General features: G+C 30.2%; 1 protein-coding gene across 2 annotated transcripts in view; it reads left to right on the top strand.

The window, feature by feature from the left end:
* The window catches only part of LOC121120470 (uncharacterized), a 130301-nt gene that overhangs the window by 86221 nt on the left and 18844 nt on the right, over positions 1 to 25236 (top strand). For both annotated transcript variants that reach the window (XM_040715357.2, XM_071889101.1), the window contains exon 3: positions 18414 to 18749. In XM_040715357.2, the coding sequence (XP_040571291.1) occupies positions 18414 to 18749 (336 nt within the window). The remainder of the gene's footprint in view (positions 1 to 18413; positions 18750 to 25236) is intronic.

The following is a 25236-nucleotide window of genomic DNA, read 5'->3' as shown; positions in this document are numbered from 1 at the left end:
TGACACTTCTGACCGTTCTAATTGGCATTGACAGAAGGCTAGAGATGTCAGCATTGCTTAATTTCATGTGATAACTAAGCATAATCTGAATAGCAGCGCACCTACGATCTCTCTCATTGAACATAACGACTTTTCTTGGGCACTTAAAATGATGCTATCGCTACAAGTGGTAAACAATAACTGAAACCTATGACCTGGGAAAAAATTTAAAACCAAAAACAGACTGATTAGACATCAGACGATGGAGTAATGTCGTCTTAAAATTCGGCACATTTTGTCCACACACCCTGTATATTACACCCAATGACGTCATCATTCAAAAAAAATCTCTGCTGTCTTGAAGGTATAACACATGTTTTTTAAGGAAAGTTTGCTAGATATAATAGCGGGTCATGCAAAATTTTTGTGATAATTTGTAAAAAATAATTAAACAGCGTACCCAACATCAATTTGATTATGTTCCGTTCTATTGTAAGCCCGGAATATTTTCTTTTTGATTAGGTTACATTCAAAACACTTGAGTTTATTACGATGTCGCAAGCACAACAAAGGCCAAAAAATGCAAACTTGTTTGCCGTTGTAATGTCTCTTAATGGAGTGATTGCGGTAAAATATGACTCTCCTAGGTTAAATTTAATTAATGCTCCATAAATGAAAATTATATAATTAATTTTTTTTTTTGTCACCCAACTGGCATTACTTTATTCTATTAGTCTTAATAGTGATCAAAAATTATAAGAAAATTGAAATGCTAAAACAATTAGAGAAAAAACTAGTTTTAACCATATTTATACTAAAATGGACGCAGTTATCATAAATAAAAAGGAATTCAAACACAAAATAACAACAACCGAAGATAAAATCAAAATAAAACACAAATTCACTTATCTTTTTTAAAACTTTAATTAATAATTTGATCGCTGGGATGATGCCATTGATATCTGGTTTTCCTGCTGATCTTTTCGCGTAAATCATCTGCTGAGTTTTGGTAATGTGGCATTAACCTTATGTTCTCCCTTCCCATTGTAGTGAGTAAGGATCTCATCTCTACCGATCGTAGCTCCAAAATTCCGAAGTAATTCGTAGGAAATCCCCTCATATAGTTCCTTTAGATAAGCACAATTCCAAAAATTATGTGGTTTCACTTTCCCTCTGGCTTCTTTGGTCGCTTATTTTTTTCACTATAAATGAATATATGTTCATCATTATCTACCAAATCATTTGAAATAGATGTGGTAATGTTTTTTCTCTTCAGTGTTCTATAACATGTCAGATGTTTAATTTAATTTAATTCCTTAACAGATAATTGATTCCTCTCGAAAAAGTTTGGGTATTTGAGTTTTATTTTCAACACGGCTATGAATAAACTTTTTAAGGTATTTATAGTTGAGGGAATATAACTCTGAATACATTTTCTAACGATGTTTTTTTTTTTTTTTAATTTTAAAATCAATAGTTCGCACAAGAACTGGGTTCTTTTATGGACCATTTGTACTTATGTTTTTCATCCAAAAATCTACTTTTCTTACTTGTTGTGTTATCAATTTATGACATGATATAATTATTTCATACAAAAAACTTGAAAGAAACTAAATCTTCGTAGATAGATTTCTATAATAAGATTTACGGGATATTTTAAAAATTTTAGCCATCCAAAATTTGAAATGTAACAGGCTAATAGATGATAAAATATTTTTATGAGGAATCTATTAAGAAAGTCTTTTTTTTTTCCAGACAATGCATCATAGTTGTGTCTAATTACATAACTACAAGACATTATGCATTGAAATTTTATTTACAACATACTACCTATTTAAAAAACTATATATTTTTTGTAAGTTTTTTTTTTTAATTCTATTATTATGCTGTACCTTAGGAAAATAAATTTTTCTGCAGACAAATTTTTTTCTATCAGAAAGGAAGAGACTAGTTACAATTTACTGCATATAAATCGTGTGTGTAAACAGGGTCCACTGTTTTTTTCTCCCTGAGGTATATCTTATAGATATTTTTCATCTAAGAAATAACATTGTAGTCGTAGTAATAATTTATCACAGCCGTTTAGCGTGTAGCATCGAGAGTGATGCTACTTGCAATATAAAAATAATGTTAACTCTATAGAGCGTGTATACAGAGTGCACTGTTTTTGTTTAAGTAATCCTGGGCTCATCACATCATAATTTTTTTTTTTTCTTATGGTCTTATTACTATTATTTCATTTTTGAGGGCAAAATACATCATATGGTTTGAAATAAGTATTGAGTAGTTTAGGGAGGTCTTCAGTATTTCTACGTAACTAAGAATACTCATTGATTTAATCAAATTATGGTTAGTGATTTTATAAATCATTCGACAAGACTACTTTTTATATGGAAATCTGTTGCATGTATTCATGTATTTCGTTGGGCTACAATTTGTTTTCTTCTAAAAAAACAGGAAAAAGGAAACTTTTGAAATTTGACGACATAAATTTAAAATTAAAAGTTATGAAATTCAGCAAAATAATTATAAAAGTGAAACTTCTGAATCCCTTTACAAATAGAAAATGTAGTTAAAAAAGTCATTTTCTAATGGCTACACAGATTTTTTTTTTTTTTTAAATCCATTTGAAGACGGAAACTTTTCAAACATAATTTTTTTATTAAAATACAAGAAAAAATTTAGTTAAAAGATCATTCAAAAATTGGAAACCCTAATACATACGCTAAAGTAAAAATTTAAAACAAGCTGACCTTTTTTTGACCTTTTACCTTTAATATGGCCTTAAAACTGTAATTTATAAATTTAAAATGTAATATAACTATTTTTTTATGTTTAAAAAGGATTTAATGATAACGACATTTGCTGATTACTTTAAAAATAGATTAAAAAATATGCATTCATTGGTAAAAAAGTAATTGTGGGGGTACTAGTTGAAGGGAATGGTCAAGAATGAATCCTTGTCATCATAACCCAAGCTAGTTCAAACATGTTTAATGATCATTGTTCCAAAACTATAAAACTTATTTTTATTCTTATAAATACAAATTAAATATGAGAGTGAAAAAGAAATTGAGGAAACTGGTTTTTACCTGGGTTTTGTAGTTAGAGTCGGAGTTGTTGGAGTCGAATTTTTTTGCTATGAGTAGAAGTCGATAGAAGTTGTAGAATTTTACAAATTTAAAGCCAGTTTTGGAGTCGTAGAGTTTAAATAGTAGTAATTTTAGTAGCATAATTCGAAATAGTTGGGGTTGGAAGGGCTAAAGAAATGATCAAAAATAAGAAGAGATTCGATTTTATAAGGTCACATTTACAAAAAAATATATATATATTGTGATTTGGCTTAAAAATAAGAATTGTACAAATGAATGTTGGAAGTAGCTTATTTTATGTATTCACCGCCAGAATCAATTACAGCCTAGATCTGGGCCTTGAAGGAGGATGCAGGGGTTGACAAGATAGCTCCTCTGCATGGTGGTCATTTTCTGAGACCAAAAAATAATCCATCAGAGTAAGGTCCGGCCCTATTTCCTTCCCAAATCGAAGTTCCATCTCCAGGCTCTCGATTTACCTCCCGATTGAAAATGTTACTGTTATTGTGGACAAAAATCATCTTCACGAACTCCGTTCCTCCTTTTAAATTAAATATTTTTTATATCTGGAGCAGCTGTTGCCATGATATACAAAGCTTTAATAAATTTTTTTGAAATATCAACGTTTCTGCTGTCAACAAAAAAGACACCATCAGACAGCTGCATCATAACAAATTGCTAGAACACGCATGTTCCGAATTGATATTAACCTCCTGTATTTATTTCTATTTTTTTCAAATGGGCAGTGGCCATTAGCGGCTACTTTATCTTTTCCCGGTATAATTTATCAAATCAAGCCGACCTTTAACGACCTGGATGAAGCCAATATGAAAATAATAATAGATCACTATATCCTTTCTACTTATAGAAAGTCATTGCTTTAAAAAAGTTAGAAATATGTACATGGTGGCAGAGTGTATGTACATAGATATATATGTACAATTTGAGGAACAATTAACCCTCTTCTATTAGATTATCCTTGACTGAAAAATATAAACCCACAATTATACATACATAGGCTTATTTATAAAGAAGTAAATCATTTATTCTTTCTCTGTATATCATTAATATTTCCTAAAGGTAGGCCTTTTTGGATAATAAGCATTGATTTATAATAAAAATATTTTTGAAAAAAACCGTTAGAGGCATTATCAACTAGAAAAATATCCAGAGTGATTAATAATAAATTTTATCCCAAATCAGGGTTCTTTACCGTATATCTGTATTAAGAAAGCAAAGTATATTGATAAATATGTACGAATAGAGGCGTATAAAACATGCCCTAGAAAGCAGGAGCGTATTATTCTAGTTGTAAATCTGAACAGGATTTTAGTTTTCATAACAGTTTTCATTATTATTTAATAATTGAGAAAGTAACTCCTAACTATAAAGTAATAACTAGTGTGTGTGCTCATGAAAGACAAAGAGAAACAGTGAGGGTTTTCTTGGGAGTTATAAGTGTAAGTCCTTGTTGGACATAGAATAAAGTTGTGGATTTATATCAGAGTATGTGTTCTTGATATATACGGAGTAGAACATGTGTTTATTTTCTTCTTTTCACAGTTGCTTCCAGCTGATTTAATTAAAGGTTATGACAGCAAATTTGATTTCCTCCCAAACATTCTCCAAGCTGTGCGGGTGACTTTGTTCATTTTCTGTTTCTTTTATTTTTACATACCCGTAGGACATATGTATATTATGTGTATTGTGTATAAAGGTATGTTGGAATGAAAAGCAGTCACTTTCTATCTAAGAAATAGCAATGTACCCATATCAACTAATGATCAGAAGGGGTTTTCATGAAGCATTGAGCGTATTTACAGGGGTCACTATATATAGTACTCCCTGATATAATTAATTTACATACTTTGATTTCAGAAATAAGAATGCAGTCATATTAATGACATATCATAGTCATTTTATTACGTTCCCTCGAGCGTGTGTCAAGGGTGCAGTGTATATAATACTCCCAGATGTATATCTTATAGATAATTTTCTACTAAGAAATATCAATGTAGCCATATCAATAAAATCTCACAAGCGTTTTGCATGTAGCATTGAGCATGTATGCCGTGTTTAATGTAAATAGTGCTCCCTGATGTAAGTCATGAAACACATTTTTGAACACAAAATAATAATGTAGTCTTAATGAAATCCCAGAGGTTTTTTTAATGGATATTGAGCGTGTTTAGCTAAACCTAAGCCAGGTTGCGCTTTTGAGACTAAAGTACTCCCTGGCTCATCAGCATAAATGATGGAATAAATTAAACATAATATATTTAACTCACAACGCCTAAGCCAATATAATTTAAATAATTAAATACTGTATATTTTGTTAGGTGTATATTATTGTATAGATATAATTAAGGATTAAAAAAAATGCCTTTAAAGGATAACAAAACCATGACTCAAGAGATTTACAAACCTTGCTTCTAAACGTTAATCAGAGATGAGGACACTGCTGCAAAATCTCTATTTATCCCCTACAGTGAAATCCTTGGTCTATTTAAAAATCGGGTTAAATTATTCCAGAAGTATTAATAATAATAAAAATATTGTCTTTGAAGACCAGTCACGGAGAGCATGACTTTAAATTTGAATGGATGATGTTTCAAAGACACTTACTGATTATTAGATCAACTTATTTGGGGTTTTTAACATTATTTAATGGACTCATTATCATATGATACATATCCATGCAAACCTACTCTTCTAAAACACATGGAAAATCTCGTTTAATACATTCGTGCGCTGTATATAAGTGTTGATGCAACTAGTGTTTATCATATGTGTTTGTATTTGAGTGAATACTCGATTTGTTTATATGTACTTATTAATTATGTCCATATTTAATTTGAACGTTAATCTATGTATATGCAATTTCGTGGAGCTTATTCGTAATTGTCAATTAATTATTATTTTATATATATAATAGTGTATGAGCTATAGTACTTAATGAATAAACAATTGGGGTAGGAATTTCGATATGAGTATTCTTTGAAGTATCATCCATAAAATAAGCTGTTTTTTAATTACTTCAATTTAATCCCTTATCTTTGTATCCAACATAGTGTAAAATATCGATACTAAGAATGCTCATCTAGGATCCTGCCCATAAACAAACAATAGAATTGAGAATCGAAATTTGAGTAATTCCTACCTATTTCATTGCTAGATACAGAGAGGGGTTTGTGTATATTTCTTTTATCTCAAAGATCCTGGCAGCTAATTTAATCAAATTCATGGCAGCTTAAAAAAACATTCTTCAAACTGTCAGGCAAACCACGGTATTTTTTTCTTTTTTTAAATTCCAGTAGACATTATTATTTCTCAAGCTGTTCATGAGCCACAACAAGAATATTTTTTTTTCTCAAGCTGTTATTATTATTCTTTCATTCTTGGGGAGAGAATAATTAAGTATTGAATAACCTGGTGTGAGTATGCTCACGAAAAACGGAGAGTAACACAGAGGAGTTCTGGGGCGGTTATCTTCCAATTTATGAAATCGTAAAATTTGTCTTTTAATCGATGCTTAATTAGTCCAGGCAGTGCCAGGCATTACGGCTAGTATACATTGTGGGTCTGAAAAGTTTCCGCCCGAACAATGATACACAACATTATTCATGAATTTTTATTTTTCAAATAGTCTCCTAATAACTATACACACTTCACACTTCTCCCAGCGAAGCTATCATCTTTGTAACCAGTCCAAATAGTAATAAACGTTTTTCTCTACAAAATAAATGTCCATGAAGGTCTCTTAATTTCACAAAAATCATCTTTCAGCTTGACAAATAATGAACCGTAGTATGCTCATGTCATGTTTTTTTTATTTAAAGATAGTCGATTAAAAAAATCTCAATGATTAACACAAAAAAACAGTCGCCATCTCTTTCCCAGTCAAAAAAACAAAAAAAAAGCAACCAGTTTTTTTAAATTTTCACAAAAACACTCACTTGAACTTACTTAAACGACTGTTAGGTAACAACTGCGCATCCAAAATGGCTGAAAATTTGGTAAGTAACTATCAACAGAGTTTGAATAGATTTGACTAGTTTTTAATTTCGAGTACTCCCATTTTCACATTGAGGTCGTAAATTTTTCAGACCATCTGAAAATACGTATGAAAAATGGAGTCAAAATAGATGAAAATTATACCTTAAAATTATATATTTGAAAAGCCTTAGAGAAGGAATGCTCGTTTCTTTAGACGGAAAAGAGGGAAAATGGACCCCAAACTACAAATTATAGATACCATCCTCTAATGAATAAATATAGAAATATAAAATGCATTCAAAACACTTTGTATTGATCAAATAAATTGCCCAATATTTCCTATTGGCTAAAATGAAGTGTAGTTAGTTTATGCATAACATATTATTGCATACCTAAAAATGTTGTTTACGACATTTATAAGAATATAATTGTGACATTAAAATGATTCTAAGAATCCATTTACTTCTTCCGCAGTAATGTCTAACTATTTTTTTAGATATCTAAATAAGTAAATAGTCAAGTTAGTTTTAGTTTATTGTAAGTTATGCTCAAGGAGTAAGGACGAGAGATTGCATGCGTAAAAGAGATATAAGAATATTTTAATGGCAAATTCAGTGTTTTTCTTACACAAAAATTGTCTCCAAAAAGTAAAAATAACATCAATAAAATACCATGTACGACTCTTGAAAGTTAAAAAAAAAGTTTAATTATGAAGTCTACTTGGATCCTTATTGTTAAATTTTGAGTATCTAAAATTTATTTTATCATTATAAAATATTTGTCAAAAAAATGTCTGAAAATGTGTGACTTGAAGAAGAAGAAAATGACAAAATATAAACAAACTTTTCCCCAATTTAAAATCCCCCTACACACACAGTATAACTTTAAAATAATTCTTGAATCAATGGATTCTATTACAATTTGTTAGTGGTATATGAAGTTATGTATTTAGACAAATATACATCACATAGTTTCCGTTTTGCCACTTGTTCAATAGCTTAATCAGGAGAAGGGTCTCTGTGATCCTTTTGAAGCAACTTTCGTTTGGAAAATTATTAACCTATCTTATCAATGGAAAAATTACAGATTATAAACTGTTGAAAATCTCTAACACATGGTACACAAAAATACTTTAACTAACAGAGTAAAATAATACAAAATACTTTAAAAGTATAAATATTTAAGAATAACAACTCGAATGGTATGAATATTGGAGTATTACTTGAATAAATAATGGCTTAGTATTCGTTTTGTATTCAAATAGAGGAGGCTGAATATGATTATTATTGTAACTTTGTTTATTTCATGTTGTATTTCTTACCTACATTCTCATAATTTGTTCACGCTTACTTATTATCCATCTTTGAGTGGAATTGCTTATGAAATAATATCCAGGGTTAAAATAACATTTGTAATTATATAGGGTTGGGGTTTTATATATAGAACAAGTTTATACCTCAATATCTTGGCAGCCATGATATATATCTTATCAGATTTAGCTGACAATATTGTATCAGAAATAATACAAGATCCTTAGAGGTTTTCCGAATATAAGTACCGACCAGCATTATTGTGTGCCTCTTTGCGGTGCACACGTTCAAAGATATTATTGAGTTTACAAAGCTGCCAAATAAACTATTTTCAATATTGTAAAGGTTTTCAAGGAGTCTAATGAGACGAAAACACCTGCAAGAAATACTTATGATCGTTCTGACAACAAAAAATGCAATTCAGACTTCCTGAAGTAAAATGGCGAAGAAAATGAGCCCTCCTAGCTCACTTGATCTGAATCCCTTGGACTATTTTGAGTGGGCGTTTTACACTTGAGAGACTCCTATAAACGTAGACATCACACTGTTGACTCCTTGCAGGTTTCCGTTCTCGAATCAGTGACCAACATTGACAAGGACTTCCTCATCAAGACTGATGTCAGGTTCAAGCCCGAATTGAAGGCTGTGGTTAAAGCTGAAGGTTATTGGCTTGAGGAATTGATATCACTTTGGATCACTACATGAAAGAACAAAATATCCTAAAATTGCTTAATTAATTTTAGGAATTAATTATAATGTAAATTATTCTTAAGTTTTTCAGATTTAAAATGCCCAACCTCTATTAGTTTTATTGAAATATGTCAATCCTATAAAGAATATTTGAATTTTTAGATTGTTTCTTCTTTTGGCAATGCATTTATTTCTTTGTTTATTAGTTAAGATAGTTATGTAAATAAAAACATAGGCAATAATAATATTTATATACATCTTTATCAAAAAGAAACAACTCTGAGAGTCTGGATTAAATTATAACAAAGATACATGATGAAATATATTAATAATTCATTAATTGCTAATATATTTTCGTTTATTAGGAGGATATTTGATTAATTATTACACTTGCTAATCAATTTATTAATGCATGAATATAATCAATAAAATAAACTATCAAGATTTAGAGTATAATTTACTTGTATCTTATAAATTAATAGCACATAGTTTGTATGTATTGGTGGTTGTCATTAATATGAGTGTAACTACTTGATATAAGAAATAACAATGTAGCAACTAGCGAGTGATTCTAAAGTTCAGCTTTTTATAATAATAAAAAATAAGCATTGTCAGTTATACGTTGGTCGTTAAAAAATAAATTGACATTTTTCTTCAAAATTACTCATAACCTTGATAATTTTGGTATTTTTTTTATTTTTGTGATGAAACAAATGCAGACCGCAGGATGGTTCAACAAAAGCTGGGATGTTACTTCCAATAACCTCTAGCAAAGACCAAGGGAGCGTGTACATTTACCCTTCAAGCAACGACGCCTTCCAAGACATATGTAGGTACATGAAGACATTCCCGTGTAAGACTCACTCGATGATAGACCATAACACCTTCGTCAGGCATTTCCATTATGGCCTTAGTTTTTGTCAGGTTATTAATATTGAAATCTAAACATATTTCCTTTTTTTGCAAGTTTAGGGGGCATTTCACACTTCCTGAAAAGCTAGCTGAGGTGTTTTCGACGTTACTTTTTGTCTTTTAGGCGCGCACACAAATGTTGAATGCGATTTTTATATTACTGTATGTAGTAGAATAGGAAGTTTTTCGCCTTAGGAATTAACTAGTAATGACAACAGCTAACGAAAAGGATATTCACTCTTCAATTAGCCAACTCCAAAAAAAAAAAGCCAAGCTATAAAATGCATCTGATTTTCATCACAATGTTACTTAGTGATAAAAATCTGGTATCATGAAGGTTAAACGGTTGGTGCTCAATTGTCCACAATTTTTATACTCAGTAGTTTCATTTCGTTAAAATGTATTCATTCAAAAAATTCGTTAAAACGTTTTTAAAAAAAAAAAAAATTCATTGTATAAATATATATATTGTAGAATTAATATTAATGTCCCGGTATTCTACCCCTTTATGTACCAAGCAATGCCGGGCCACCAACTCTCGGTAATATTAATAAAGTAAAACTTTCTGTTTTCGACGTTAAATAACTCTGAGAAATGTCGGCTACTCCTATAAGTAAATCAATACATCTTTCTCAAAAAAGTAAAATTTGCGTTTATAAATGAAATAAAAATTTTCAAGACATTTCCTTTACTAGTTATTTGGATTTATTGTATAATTGAGTATAATGTATACATATTCAACAAAAATAAAAATAACTACATTACTACAGCATATGTAGCCAATCTATCCATTTGGTGATTTATTGTCTTATAAATCATATATCTAAAAAACACACGCTAATATTAGAGTTATGCTTCTATAGAAGGAAAATGTATATATGAGTGTTTGTATAAAACAATTTTTCATTTTAAAAAAACATCAAAATCCTCTCTTGAGATCAAAAAAACAATGGGAAAAAGGAATCCTATTATGAAATGAGGAATGAGTAAAAAAGAAAAGAAACAAAAAGCTATAAATACAGTCACTTTTTTTTTTACATTCTGATCAAGAAATTACAATTTATAGCTTTTTTTTATGTTAACTACTTGCTTTTCATTTGTTGAAATGAAATGTATAAATATATTTATAATGCGTATACAAAAGTATTTTTTTTTCTCCTGGATATTTTTATTTGTGTAAATTTTTTTCCGCTAAAGGATGTTAAAAAAATGAATTTAACTCGTTCTGGCATTTTTAAGATGTTTGCTGGATTTGATACTTCATTTGGTTTCTATTAGGGTTGCTTATTTTCTTGTTGTTTCTTTTTTATAACTCATAAGTTAAATTCTTCAAAAATATATCTTGCTGGTATGTAAAAAGAAAAGAAACCGAAAATGAACGTGGCAATCTCGACAATTTGAAGGATGTTGGGGAGGAACATAGCTGAGCTGTCGTTACGTTTGAATAGTTAACTTACAAGCAGCAATAAGTGGAAGGGAAAAAACACGAACTCTACTCTTTATCTATTAAGGATATACAAAGCTGATTGTGTAAATAATGTACAATATTTTGGTCATGTTTTTAAAAAAGAAACCAAAAAACAAAATGATAACCATGGCAATTTGAAAAATGTTTTGGAGGAGAGTAGCTTAGCTGCCATGATGTTTCACTAGATCAACTATAATCAGGTGTGAGTAGGGAGGAGTGGGAAAAAGAAATAAAAAAGGATAAATCCCAGAATTAGTCTGATATTGATCCTCAATTCAATCAAGGACTTACAATTCTATTACAAACTCTTAAATAAACTATCTTTCTATTAAGGATCACATACGATATTTTGAATATAATTGAATGTAGTTAAATAATCATGGCAACAGTTGAGGATAAGAAAACTTTATTCAATATGTACCCCTAAATTCTGGATGATGACTTCAATACGGGGGAGAACAGAAGCAAAACTGGCCTTGAGGACAAGTTGTTCCACTTCTCTGTGATCACGGCCTTCAGGACATCAACATTCGGATGAGAAGTCTTGTTCGTCTTGCCCCCTAAGATGTAACAAACAGGGAAGTCCAAGGGGTTCATGTCGGGCGAGGACGAAGGCAATAAGTCTGCCGGTCAGAAGGTAGCTATGTTCTCCCCACAGAAATGCTGCATCTTCTTGGACGTGTGTGCCAAGGTGCCGTCTTAGGTAAACACATAGTTGTCCCTGGAGAACGTGCTCTTCAACCAAGGAAAGACATGGTATCTGAGGACCTTAAAGTATACTTGACTTTCTCGTTGCTCTTGAAGAAGTAGGGAGGGATTTTGCTGTCGTCGGACACCAAGACGCTGAGGAAAATGATCTGAGCTGGACGTTTAGTCCTGAAGGCTTTCTCGACCTAAGCTAATGATTCAGCCAAGAAGTAATCATTTCTCCGGTTTAGAACAGCGTCAACTGTGAATATCTTGTCGGAGATCAACTTTTGTGAGGAGGACACTGCACACTCTCTGACGTTTTGCTTGTTTCTTGGACATTTTTGATGGCACAAAAACAAAACATACATTTAATTGTAGTTTTTTGTCAGTTCTTTTGAATGGCGCCACGCAAAAATTGTCAAACTTTTAAAACTGAGGCTACACGGCCTCGAGGAGAATTATAATTTTTGAGTACCACCCTGCATATAAACCAAATAATACAGTCTGTAGTAATCAATGGCATATTGTATGTTGGAGAAAAGGAAGTAATCTCATCAGTAATCAAATAATAATGACACCAGTTTATAAAAATAAAATTCACTCTCTATTTGCCAACTCCAAAAAAAATGGGTGACCTAAAAAATACAAACCATTTTCATTTATACATTTAGTCGAAGTATTCTCTCTTGCAATCACTAGATCTTGTTTTCCCGGGATTTTAGACCTTCGAGAAGCTCTGAATTTTATTATTTCATAATATATCTACATTTTATTTAATCCATCAAAAATTAATTTGTTCATCTCTTAATTTTTAACTTTTTTTTGTGGTCAGATCCATTTATGGTTATAGACGGAGTTAGTGGTCTGGCGAAGTCCCCTAATTCTCAAGGTGTATTACATGAACAATACCATTATATTTTATATTCTTAGTATGCAAATGTGTTTGGATGTTTAATCCCACCTAGAACAAACTTTTCGAATCATTTGTCCCTTAGGGTAAATTTCAATATCTTCCTATGGCTACGGAAATAAAAAAAACTGTAGACTAGGCATTATTATTCTTAAATATTAATTGAAATAATAAAATTGGACTTTATTATTTAGTAATAGGATCCTATAGTTGAAATGAGAATCCTAAATTTATACATGCGTACAAAAAGACTTCATTTTTTGATGTGTTTTCATATGTTTTTTGACATTATTTCTATGTTTTCCTTTATTTTTAGTAACACGTGTATGATTGATTATTATTTACAGCTATACGTTTTCGAATTGAACCATTGTATTAACTATAATAAAAATAATAAATTGTAGAAATAAAGTAATTTAGGACTAACTGACAATATTTTCAATGATTTTTTTGTTTTGTTTTTGACATTCACATAATCAAAGTCAACACTAATAAATTAAGTTCCTTATCTGTGTGGCAGTACTTGACACACTAATTACAAATTATGTAACTAATTTTTTTGTATCATATATATAGAAATGTCATATAGAACCAAAATACGTTATTAGAATGCTGAAATTTTAATCAAAAATTTGTATTTCCCTCACAGTTTTCAAATGAAATCCTAAAAAACAGAGCGTTAAGATATTAATGGATAAATTGTAATTTTGGAAAAGAAACATCAATATTTTCCTATTATCTCTTAATATTTAATGAATATTGTGCTGTAGTAGTTTAAGTAAATTAAAATGATTAATTTTATCGTCATTCGATAAAAAAACATATTACATATTAAAGAGATATAAACCTAAATTCAATTATTTATTAGCAATAACGGTTTTTTATACTTTATCTTTCGAATCCCACAACTCCGTTAATATTCAATCTAGTTTTGCAAAACTTCTTTACATGATAGGAAGACGTTTTATTACTAAAAATTTAGTCTGATTAGATTTTGCAAACTTTCGATCAGCAGTAAATTCATTATTCATGATATTTTCCAATAGTTATGAAGTTATCAAACTAAATTTTAGAAATTATAAAATATCTAGAATACCATAAAATTTATTTAAAACTAAAGAAACCTGACATAATATTCAATTATATCTATATTATATCGGTTTGCGTGAATGTTTTATTTGATTTATAAAGTATTTTTTTATTTTTTATAGGGTTGAGCAAACTTTTGAGAAATTAAAAATTTTTTTAACTCATATTCAAATAAATTGTGAAATTGTTAACTAAATTTTAATATAGATTTACATTGTAGTTAAGATTATCTTATTCTAATAAAATGTAACTCAAAGGTAAAATATTTTTTAGTGAAAGCTTATTTTTGAGGAAGAAAAACGCTTTGATTTCTCATTTACTGCTGATCTTTAAGAGTTCAATTAAAACGAATATGTATTTTTTTTTATTCAAAAAAAAGTATTTTCGTCTAAATGTAAAGTTGAGCAACATTATTGTTTTCATTTTTAATTAAGAAATGTATAAACTGTAAGAAAAGTATTTCCCCCGAAAAAATAATTTGAAAGGTGGACACTCACTGCTAACAACGGCACACTTTCTTTGGGGTTTTCAATAATTTTAAGGATGTTACAAGGAGTTGTTGCCAATCATCTATTGTTCCTCGATTTATGCTTACGTTGTCTATTTTCCAATTTAAAGGGAATAAATTTCACATAAGTAACAACGTTTTTATTCCTCCTTTATTACAGCCTATTTTGGTTTTTTTCTTCTTTGACAAAATGAACTTAATTATTTTTACCCTTAGTTTTCATTCTTCAATCATTCTTTTTAGAAAATAACCTCGCCAGACATCTTTATCTTTAGTCTTACTCTCTGATTTCATAAGTACACTCACACGTAACTAACAATTAGTTACCTAATATGAAGTCTTAACATATAACTTAATTGTGTTGATAGTATACTTTCCCCAAAAGCATACTTTAATATAATGGAAAAGAATTATAATTAAATTAGATAAAAATGTTAATATAATTGAAGAAATTGAGTATAATTATCAATATATATAGTTATATTCGTATATAAACATTTAAGGAATGATATTTCAGAAATCTTCACAGCTCCCATAACCTACATTATAAATTGATTGATTGATTGACTAAATGAATGTGTATAGGTATCATAAAAACTAACTTTGAATCCATTTTTTAATGAAACAGAAAATGAAATACTCTGTAAAAGAACTGAAAAAGAAGAAAAAAATGAATAATAAGAAAACACTTAACATTGGATATAAGTCCACAATGTTATTTATAATTTTACAAAAAAAAACTAATTATCCCTGAAAAACTTTCTCCACATATATTCATTGAGATATATCAGAAAAGTTCCCTTATGATATTTACTACTCCTAAGCACCTGAGCATAGCCTTGAAGTGATTCGAGTTAATAGATCCAAAAAATTATATTCATAATATATGTATATCTATCTAACTAATTCAACCGGTAGAAAGGTCAGTTGTTCCAGCTACAAGATCCTCAGCAATTAAATGCAAGAATGTTGTCACTAAACGATATTCCCCCTCAACTAAAAAAAACATTCCCTACTGTACTTGAAAACACCTCCAAATACCCAATGGCCTTTCTGATACCTCCCTTTATGATGTTTAATAATACTAAATTTTGATTCGTTTATATCTTCAATCCTACCAGGACCCACAACTTTTATGATGTTATCAATAAAATGTGGTCATAATAAAATACTATTTGTATGTTAAAGTTAATACATAATTTAAATTTTTAACTACTAATCATATAATAATTCATAATTCAATAAGACAGTGCCCTACAAAGTAAATATGGCAACATCTATATTTTTTTTGCAAGAGAGTGCTATAAATTCAAAAGGTTTGCCTCCACAGTCTTATAGCTTTCCTTTCTGGCTTTGACATTGTAAACAGTACCCCTAAACAAGATCAAAACCTGGAGATCACTGTGGACGATTTTTCTGCACAATTTATTGATCGGCCACTCGTTAATCTTTTAAATCAATTCAAACAACATAGTTAGGTTGTTTTAAAATTTGGCGGGACTAAGTCAAACCAGCTCGGAGTAATTGTGCTAAAAACAAAAAGTGTTGCAACTGCCTGCCGCTCTCCTCTACAATGTACACTATCATATCATTAGGGAATTGCTGGGTGGAGAGATGAAAGATTAAAAGGAAGCCTGTAGGAAGGAGGTTTGGGGATGAAGAAATGCAAAATCATTTAGATGACTTTAAATTCTTGCACACTCACACACAAAAGATTAATTCTTTTTTGACTATTTTCTTAAATATATTCTTTAGGGACTCAAAAGTAGGTACAAAATACATTTGTATTTATAATAATTTTCTTCTTGAATTTAATTAAAATACTTCATACTTGTGTCTCATTCTTTCATCAGCATATATTTCACTAAATGAATACCATAATTTTCCAAATGTTTCCTAAAAGAAAATTCATTTTCACAAAACTAGTATAATTTATAATAATTAAGTATTAGAGTATTGCTTCCAATAATATTTATTCATTTTTATAACAGGCTTTTTCTAGTTTTTTTTTTAAGGGGAGTATATTTGTCCATTTGATCATTAGAGTTGTAAAAGATATTTCCTGCCAGTTTGTTCAAAAAAATAAAACAAAAAAAGAACCCAATAATCTAGATAAACTGTTAAATGTTTGAGAACATACGCAGCTTAGCTTTCAATTATGCATGTGAATAAATTTTACTATACTATGCATTAAGAGAGGGAGGAAATAAACTCTAATCCCACTCTGTATCCAGCAAGAACATAGGCAGGGTTGTATATGATATGACATATCTCTATGTAAATGTATTGAACCTGAAAACTGCATAGTTTTCTTAACAATTTTGTACAATTTTGGTCCTATAAAGCAGTTTTCTAGTTGGCAATTTGAACAAGGTTTTTATTTCATAAAGCTGCTATCCCTATTATTTAATTTTTAAGGACAGAAAATCTAAGTATAAAGTAATCACTAGTACGTTTGCCTTTTAAAAACAAAAGGGAAACTGAGGGTTTGCTTTTCGGGAGTTATAAGTATAGTTCCCTATTGGAGTCAGAAAATAATTTAGGATAGAGATTGGAGTAATTTCAGTCTATGAGTCCTTGTTGTATAGGAAGTGGGATTTGTGTTTGCTTTCTTTCTCTCATAGATGAGTGTAACTGATTTACTTACTCCTCAGAAACATTTGTTTATTTTATATATGCTCCTTTATTTAGTTGCAATTATTGAGTATAAGTAGTTATCAAAGTATTACAATGAGTCGATCTGAACTCAAAATTTGAAGTCCATATACATTAACTATATTTACTTCACTAGGAATGACCGAATATCGAACCTACGCACATTGAGTAATGAGAATAATTTCTTCCAAGCACGTTTTTCATTGAGCTACGTCACTACATTGTCCCGGATATTCTTCAAATTGTCCAAATTACCAAGTTGATGCTCGATTTATTTCATTTATATGTACCACAACTTATAACTCCCCAACAAATCCTTCATGTTATTTCTTTTTTATTCATGAGCCGTCATAATTTCCTCAAGAATTAAATAATGATGATAACAGCTTTAAAAAAATCCAATTAAATCACTGTTTATTTTGCCAACTAATTTTTTTATACGGGAGTAAAGTCATATTTTGACTTTAAAACTTTTTAAACTTTTGACATAGCATCCCTTTTACTGCATTACAAACTATGACGACGTCAGTAAAAACATATATTCGTTTCACTAACAAAATATTTGAAGACATTTTGGACTAGTACAAAAACCTTTGTCCTGTTACCTACGAAACAAATTAAACATACCTAAACATTTTACATTTTTACTTCATTTGAATGACGAGCTCTCTGATTGAAAAAAAGGGTACAGGGAATTGATTTCCATCAATGTACATAAATACATAGAACTTTTTAGTTCTTTAGCAATATGGTAGTCATCTTGCTTAAGATAGACGGAGTAAGTATTAAGAGAATTTATGTTAAAATGAAGGCCTTTAATATATACATAACAACAATGAAGGAACGTGATGTTGTAAAGAAATTATCTTATAGCGATGAAATCCTCTAAGAAAGAAATGAAAAAGAGAGAAAAAAATACTCAATTATTTAAGAATTTCTTTTTTTTGAAGACATAGAAAATATAAGTCGTAAAATGCAGACGTTGTGACCTTCGTTTTGTTTATTATAATCTTATGTGAAGTTCGTGCTAAATAAATATTAAATAGGTTGATGTTTTAATATGAATATACTTATATTATGTAAATCCATAAAAAAGTCGTCTCTTCTTTTGCAGTCACCTTTTCTGGAGCGAGCCACAAACAAATTTTCGTCACCATTTCGAAGATTTCGTAGTGGGGATCACCATCAACACACGGCGGGCGGGCATAGTAGTGGTAGTAGTACCACAAGCAGCAGCAGTAGTACTTGTAGTACGAGCAATGAAAATACGAACAAACCCTCATCATCGCCAAGATCCATGACGGAATTGGCAATCCTTGAGGATCGAAAATCCCTCCGATTTACACGTGAGGAACTATTGCGTCTCTACGTCTTAAAACTTGACGAAGAAGCAAATTATTTTAAAACCAATTCACCTGAGGAGGAGTTCTGTAATTGTCCAAAATGCCAGGTAAATACAGATTTATTTTCTTATTTATTTAAAAAACAAAAACAAAGTGTGTCACTAAACCCTTACCGGGGGGGATAGGGGAGCCCACTATACGTTTCTGAAAAAAAAAAGATATCTTAGATGTATGCAAGTATGGAGTTATCTTAGATGGAATCTAGAACGGTTGAGCATATCAGTTTTAAATTTCTCAGGTAGACGTACAAAAATGCCAAACATGTTCCAATGACAATTTTCTTTCCCCAAAATAATTAAGAACCTGATTTTGACCCAAATAAAACCTCTTTTTCTCTATCTATATCTCTCTTTCTTTATTTTCTTCTACCTTCATTCTTTGTTTCTATTTACCTCTATTCAGCCCTGTAACGCGCGAACCCTCTGCTAGTATATTTATATAAATTATAAACCTATTTATATAACGGTATTGATAATCTTTGGAGGTAAACCTCTTTTGTATTTATAATAACACAAACTCATGCTTTATTCAATCTAAAAGGATATTCTATTAAGGGAATTAGGGCATTTCATTATGTCAATATGAGAGACAATTTGAGTACTCAGTGAGTTGATACAGTTTGAATGAATTGAGTGAAACATCTATTTATTTTTTTGCAGAAAATCTAGCTAATTATCGTGATAAATTCTTTAAAAAGTGTCAAAGATCTACTTAGGGAATAAAAATATAGTTTATTGTTAATAGTGTTCCTTGATGTATAGCATATATCAATAGAGAATAAAAAAAGTAAAAGGAATAGTATATACATGGAACACTGTATGAAATGAATGAAATATCACAGGCGTTTAGTTCAACTCATATTAAAAAAATTGAAAAATCGGGAAGTACTTTATATAAAAATTAAAAAAATGATGTACCTTTAGATTAGGATTAACAATGATTTAGAGGTATCCTTCGCTCATCAAATCATTTTAATTAGTTTTCCCTCAATTAGTTACTTTATTTTTTTCTTTAGTAGAGATTGTCTAATTATTGAGTGCAAAAACACATGTGATTGTGCTCATGAAAAAACTTACCTCTTATATTCTATAACTTAACTCCATTTTTGAAAAGTATAGTCATATATACACAGTTTGACTGTGTCTATGGAGATATAGAAGGATTTTCTTTATGATTTTTTGTGTATGGCAATCAAGCGAAATGACATTTTTTCTCTTGATTATACTTTATGAATACATGCATGATGCATTCAAGCAAATATAGCTTCTTTTATCCTTTTTATATGCATTTGCTTTAATTTCCAAATCTTAAATGATGAAAGATAATTATTTCATAAATAAATGTAGCATATTAATTGTCAAATCGTTTCAAGTTGCTTTTGTCATATTTTCAGCAAAAGGACACCTTTTTGTTTCTTCTTCTTTATCCTTGAATATATAGTAGTGTTGGAGCCTAGTATTAATGGAACTACTTAAAAAAACCTAGACTTTTCTAAAGCCCTAAATTTTCTAACAGATACTCAAACGGACCCAAAAAATATTTTGTAACATTTGACATAACTTAAAGTTGAGTAATCAAAACTTGGAACGATCAAGAAATTAATAGTCAAGTTTTTGTGTCTCTAAAATATATAGTAAAAACTTATAATAAACCCTTCTTTTTATTAAAAATATTGTTGATGCCTTAAGTTTGAGAAATAACCTCAGTACATATTAAGTGTAATCTTGTTCAACAAGGTTTAATTGGTCAATTTGCAGACACAAATATACTTAGAGACAAGGTATTTAAGTCGTCACTTTTGCCACCGTGCCAGGGCGACTTGACGTAAGGAAGGCCAATTTAATAAATCCTCATTCTACCGGATATAGACCTTGTACTCCTTCTTTTAATATTTTATGATTAATACGTAATACGTCACAAAATTGGGCTTGCATTTCAATCTTTTTTTTTTTTCCATGAGAACCAGTGATGCATAAAATATGCCAGTTTTTAAAAATAAAAGACACAGATTCAGCTTGTTCACCCAGACAATTTGAAGAATGCTTTGGAGTAGAGCGGGTTAGCGGTCATGCCGTTTTATTGAATAAGCCGCAAGCAGCAATAACATGACGGAAATAAAAATTATCTATCTAGTAATGATATAATCAGTTCCACTCTGGGTCTATTGAAGAGTTACACTTATAACACCCGAGTAAACTCTTCGTTTTTCATGAGCACACTCCCTAGTTATTATTTTATAATAAGATTAACTGTCTTCGAAAATTCAGAAATAGTGACAACAGTATTGGAAAATAAAGAATCTTGTTCCCATTACCAAGTAGAAAAAGCCGCTCCGACTTTTTGGGACATATATTAAACACCTCTGAATATAACGATACTAGGAAAAAACGTCGAAAGTACAAAACGTTGAACGGAAACAATCTCAAACGTACAAAATGTAGAACAGACAATTATTATGAGGATATTTCAAGACAAAAAAAAAAAATGTCAAAAAGAAAATACAAAAAAAAAAAATAATAATAATATATGAGGGCATACTTTTAGTGATGCTAAATGAATTATTGTGGGCAATGGTGGGTCTGCCCCCATATACTTTTATTTTATCACATATCCAATAGATGGTATTGCAATTTTCTTATCAAGTAGATATGCATACCCATCATGCAAAAGTATTTAGTCAAAATACATTTTGTACGTTTGACGTTTTGTAATTTGAAGTTTTGTTTCCTGACATTTTGTCTTTCGACGCTATGTCTCACCACTAATTATAAAAAAGTGTATCTGCTTGACCTTGTCTCTAGGTATTTTGCTGAGCATATCTAGATGCTCTATATCACAGCAAATGATATGGACATTGGTATCCCTAGTAAACTTTTCAAAAAAAAAAATGTATGAATTCTCGAAGGGATAAATATGTACATATATCCCCAACTCCAAATTGAACTGATCGAGACCAAAAATTCGAAATAAACAGAACTCAAAAAATATACCACGAATCCAACACTAATAAATAGTAATTATATAATTTATAATATTCCAAAACGGATATTTGCTGCTAGCAGATATATAAAAATGTATACATACTTATATAAAATCACTCGAATTATTTTGAAGCAAATACATAATATAACGATGATATTCTACACCTTTTATTAAAAACTTCATTTGTGTATTTCGAGGTTTTATTGCTTCTTTTTGAGTAAATATTTAGACTGTCAGAAAACTTTTTTTATTCACTCGTACGAATAATTTAATATTTATGGATGATAACTATATTTATGTATGTATAATGTACATAGATGAAATGAACGTCTTAGGTATATTGATAGTGAAGTTGATCAATAGTTTAGAAGTGAGTATACTTGGCACATTTTTATACAGTGTTGGTACCTTAATATCACAGTGACATTTAATGACGATTTTATTCCTGTTATTTTTAATTACGATGAATAATTATACCACCAAGCGAGAGGTAAAATTTTTTTACTGTTTTTGTTTTCATCGCATGTCATATGTCGGAGAAAAAAGGCAACGCGTGTGCTATCTTCTCTGCATAGGTGTAAGTTCTGAAAAAACACCAGTCAAAACGCTCTGGTTGGCATCTCCATTCAGAATGTCTACTACATCAAGAAGTATATTACAGCCCAAGAAAACAAAGAATAATAAATCTTCTATAGCATCAATATATCTAACTTTTGGTCGGGATTCATTAGTCCCTCATCCAGCCCTGATACCAACCTCCTGGACTTTGCAGTTCGGGGCATCTTGGAGAAAAAATGTCTCTCTAACCTCTCCTCCAAATTTAGATTCCCTCCGAGCTTCCATCATGACAGTATGGTACGCCATGGATACGGTTTTCATTCCCAAGAGCTGGCAATCTGCTTGCCAGCGTGTCGAAGCTGTTATTGCTTGTGAACGATGATAGATTAAATAGTATTTCAGTATTTCACAAATTGGGTTTGCTTTTTCTTTTTTTTTTTTAATCGATAAAAATATCGATTTTCGTAATTTAGTAATGTTACTAAAAGTTTTGAGTCCCCACTCTATAGCAGTGATCCTTTTACAGAAAGAGACACAGGACTTATAGATGTGGTCAGTTTCCATTTCAATCCAAGCTTGTTTAACATTGACTCCAAACTTCAATGATGTTCTCTACATCCTTTCATCTCAACATGCAGTCAGAAGGAATAATATCTGAGGAATTAACATCTGGGCTATAGTGTGGTTACTTTGACTTATCTCAATAGTGAATTTTTAACCAATTAGCTGATTTCGGCCGTTTGTGGAGGAGCTTCATCCTACTGAGAGATTATATTCTAATCAAGTATTATGTTTTTAAATTATAAACAGAGTTCATTGCCGCTCCAATTACTTTTGAAATCTCAGCTAGAATGTGACCTGCAGGAGTTAAAGTTGGGCACTCTGATTCCATCAGTGCTCAATTAAAATTAATATTAATACAATGTAACATCGAAATTTTTAGAGTAAGAATTTTGAATTGTATGCTTGAGAAAAACTTTAGTTTTCATCCAGTAGATGGGTGAGCAATTTTTTTTTTTTTTTCACTGTTAATAACGAACATTTTTCAGAAGATTTTACATCAGAGGATAAATAATAATAATAAACATATTTTTGACTAAAAGAAACAATTATTTACACGAAAGGACATACTAAATAAATAAACCGATGAACTTATAAAAAGTGCATGGAAAGTAATAAAAAAAAATAAAGTGACCAGAAAAAAATCAACTTAAGATGATAGAAATTTAATTTACCACTTGTTTTAAAAATAATATAAAATTAGAATATAATTTCACTATTTAACTAATAGAACTTAATTTCATGCTTTCAGTAAGTATTTTTCGCCTTGATATATCAGATATGCCATTTTTTTTATACATGGTAACTAGTATTGTGTCGGTCCTTATTTAGGACCGAGGTCCGTGGTCTAGTCCGGTCCCAACCAGTCCCACTTGTCATTTCTTAAATAGGGTAAAATCGATCCCTTGTGACGTCAATGAGGGTGTTTCTCCTCATATTAATTATTATTTATATAAAATAGAATAAATTATATAACTAAGTAGTTATATAATATGTTCGGATTATGTTCTCTTATAATGAAAAATATAATTATTTTTGTAAGATATATTCAATAATCTTAACACATATATCATATATATCTTATTTGGCTAAATAAACCATCGATTTTTTATGAAAAATTCAAAGGACCGACAGTTAAGGGTGGTTCCAAGGACTGGTATCAAGGACTGACGGTCCTATGACTATACTGCACTGAATAAATAAGGACCGACACATCACTAATAGTAACCCATATATTATAGTGACATTCATGGTCGAGAAAATTCTCAATTTCATGATGTGATATATAAATACAAAAAAATTTGGGATGTTTGATTTAAATAGGATTTTTTTTTGTGTGTGTTTGATGATTTTTTTCTGGAGTATATAATTAAAAACCATTGTCAACACTACAATATTTTCTTCAAATAAATATAATGTTTGCTATACATATATAACAGCTGAATTATTTACTTATTTTTTATATTTATTTCTATCGAGCAAGAAACACTCTCTTCTTTTATCGATCCAAGATATATATTTATCAAATGTAACCACGTTTTTGTGTGTGTTCATGTGTGCCTGAAAGTAATAGTCCGGATTTGATGTGGAGTTATAAGTAGTGGTAAAAATCCTGTGCCAAATCGGCATGTTAAGCAAAATAACCCTAAATCAACATGATAACCCTGACAATTTGAGGAATTTTTTGCAGGCGATCAGCTACAATCAGCTGTGACAAGGGATGAGGGGAAGAAGGAAATATACAACAACATTTGATATAATTACTCCGATGTCGATCACCAATTCTACTCTGGTACAACAAGGACTTACAATTATAACTCAGCAACAAATCGTCAGGGTAAAGCTCCGTCTTCTATGATCAGACACAAATATTAAGTCAGGTTTTGAATATAATTAAATCTATTTGGGAAAGGATGTTCACAACTACTAAGGAATATAAAAAAAAATTCTGCAGATTATCAATTAAAAAAAAATGAGCCGGCTTAAAAATTTACATAAGTAGTTATTAGTGTAAGTTCCTGTTGAACTCAGAGTATAATGGAGGATGGTCAATGAAGTGAAGTAATTACAAGTTTACTATAGTGTGATAGAGAGCGTCATCTGAGTTTACTTCTTACATCTCATAGCTGTTTTCATGTAACAAATAAAAAGGGAACAAAACTATTCTCCTCCCTATCATTTTTCAAATTGTCAGGATTACCATATTATTTTTCTTAAAAACTTTTTATAGCTGAGATTGGATAAAATCTAGCAGTGACTGTAAAGTATTAAATAAAGAAGAGTGATCGACACATACCCTTTTTGACGAGCTAATAGGCAAATGAAATATGTACATATGCAAATTAATAAGATTTTCTCGAACATTTCTGTCTTTTCCTTCCTCTCTTTCTGAAAATGAAAATTATGCCATTACTACCCAAACAACACAAATTC

Source organism: Lepeophtheirus salmonis, chromosome 1 (genome assembly GCF_016086655.4).
Source record: "Lepeophtheirus salmonis chromosome 1, UVic_Lsal_1.4, whole genome shotgun sequence".
Classification (NCBI taxonomy): Eukaryota; Metazoa; Arthropoda; class Copepoda; order Siphonostomatoida; family Caligidae; genus Lepeophtheirus; species Lepeophtheirus salmonis.
Note: the sequence above shows the minus strand (reverse complement) of the source record. Positions and strands in the feature narration are given on the sequence as shown.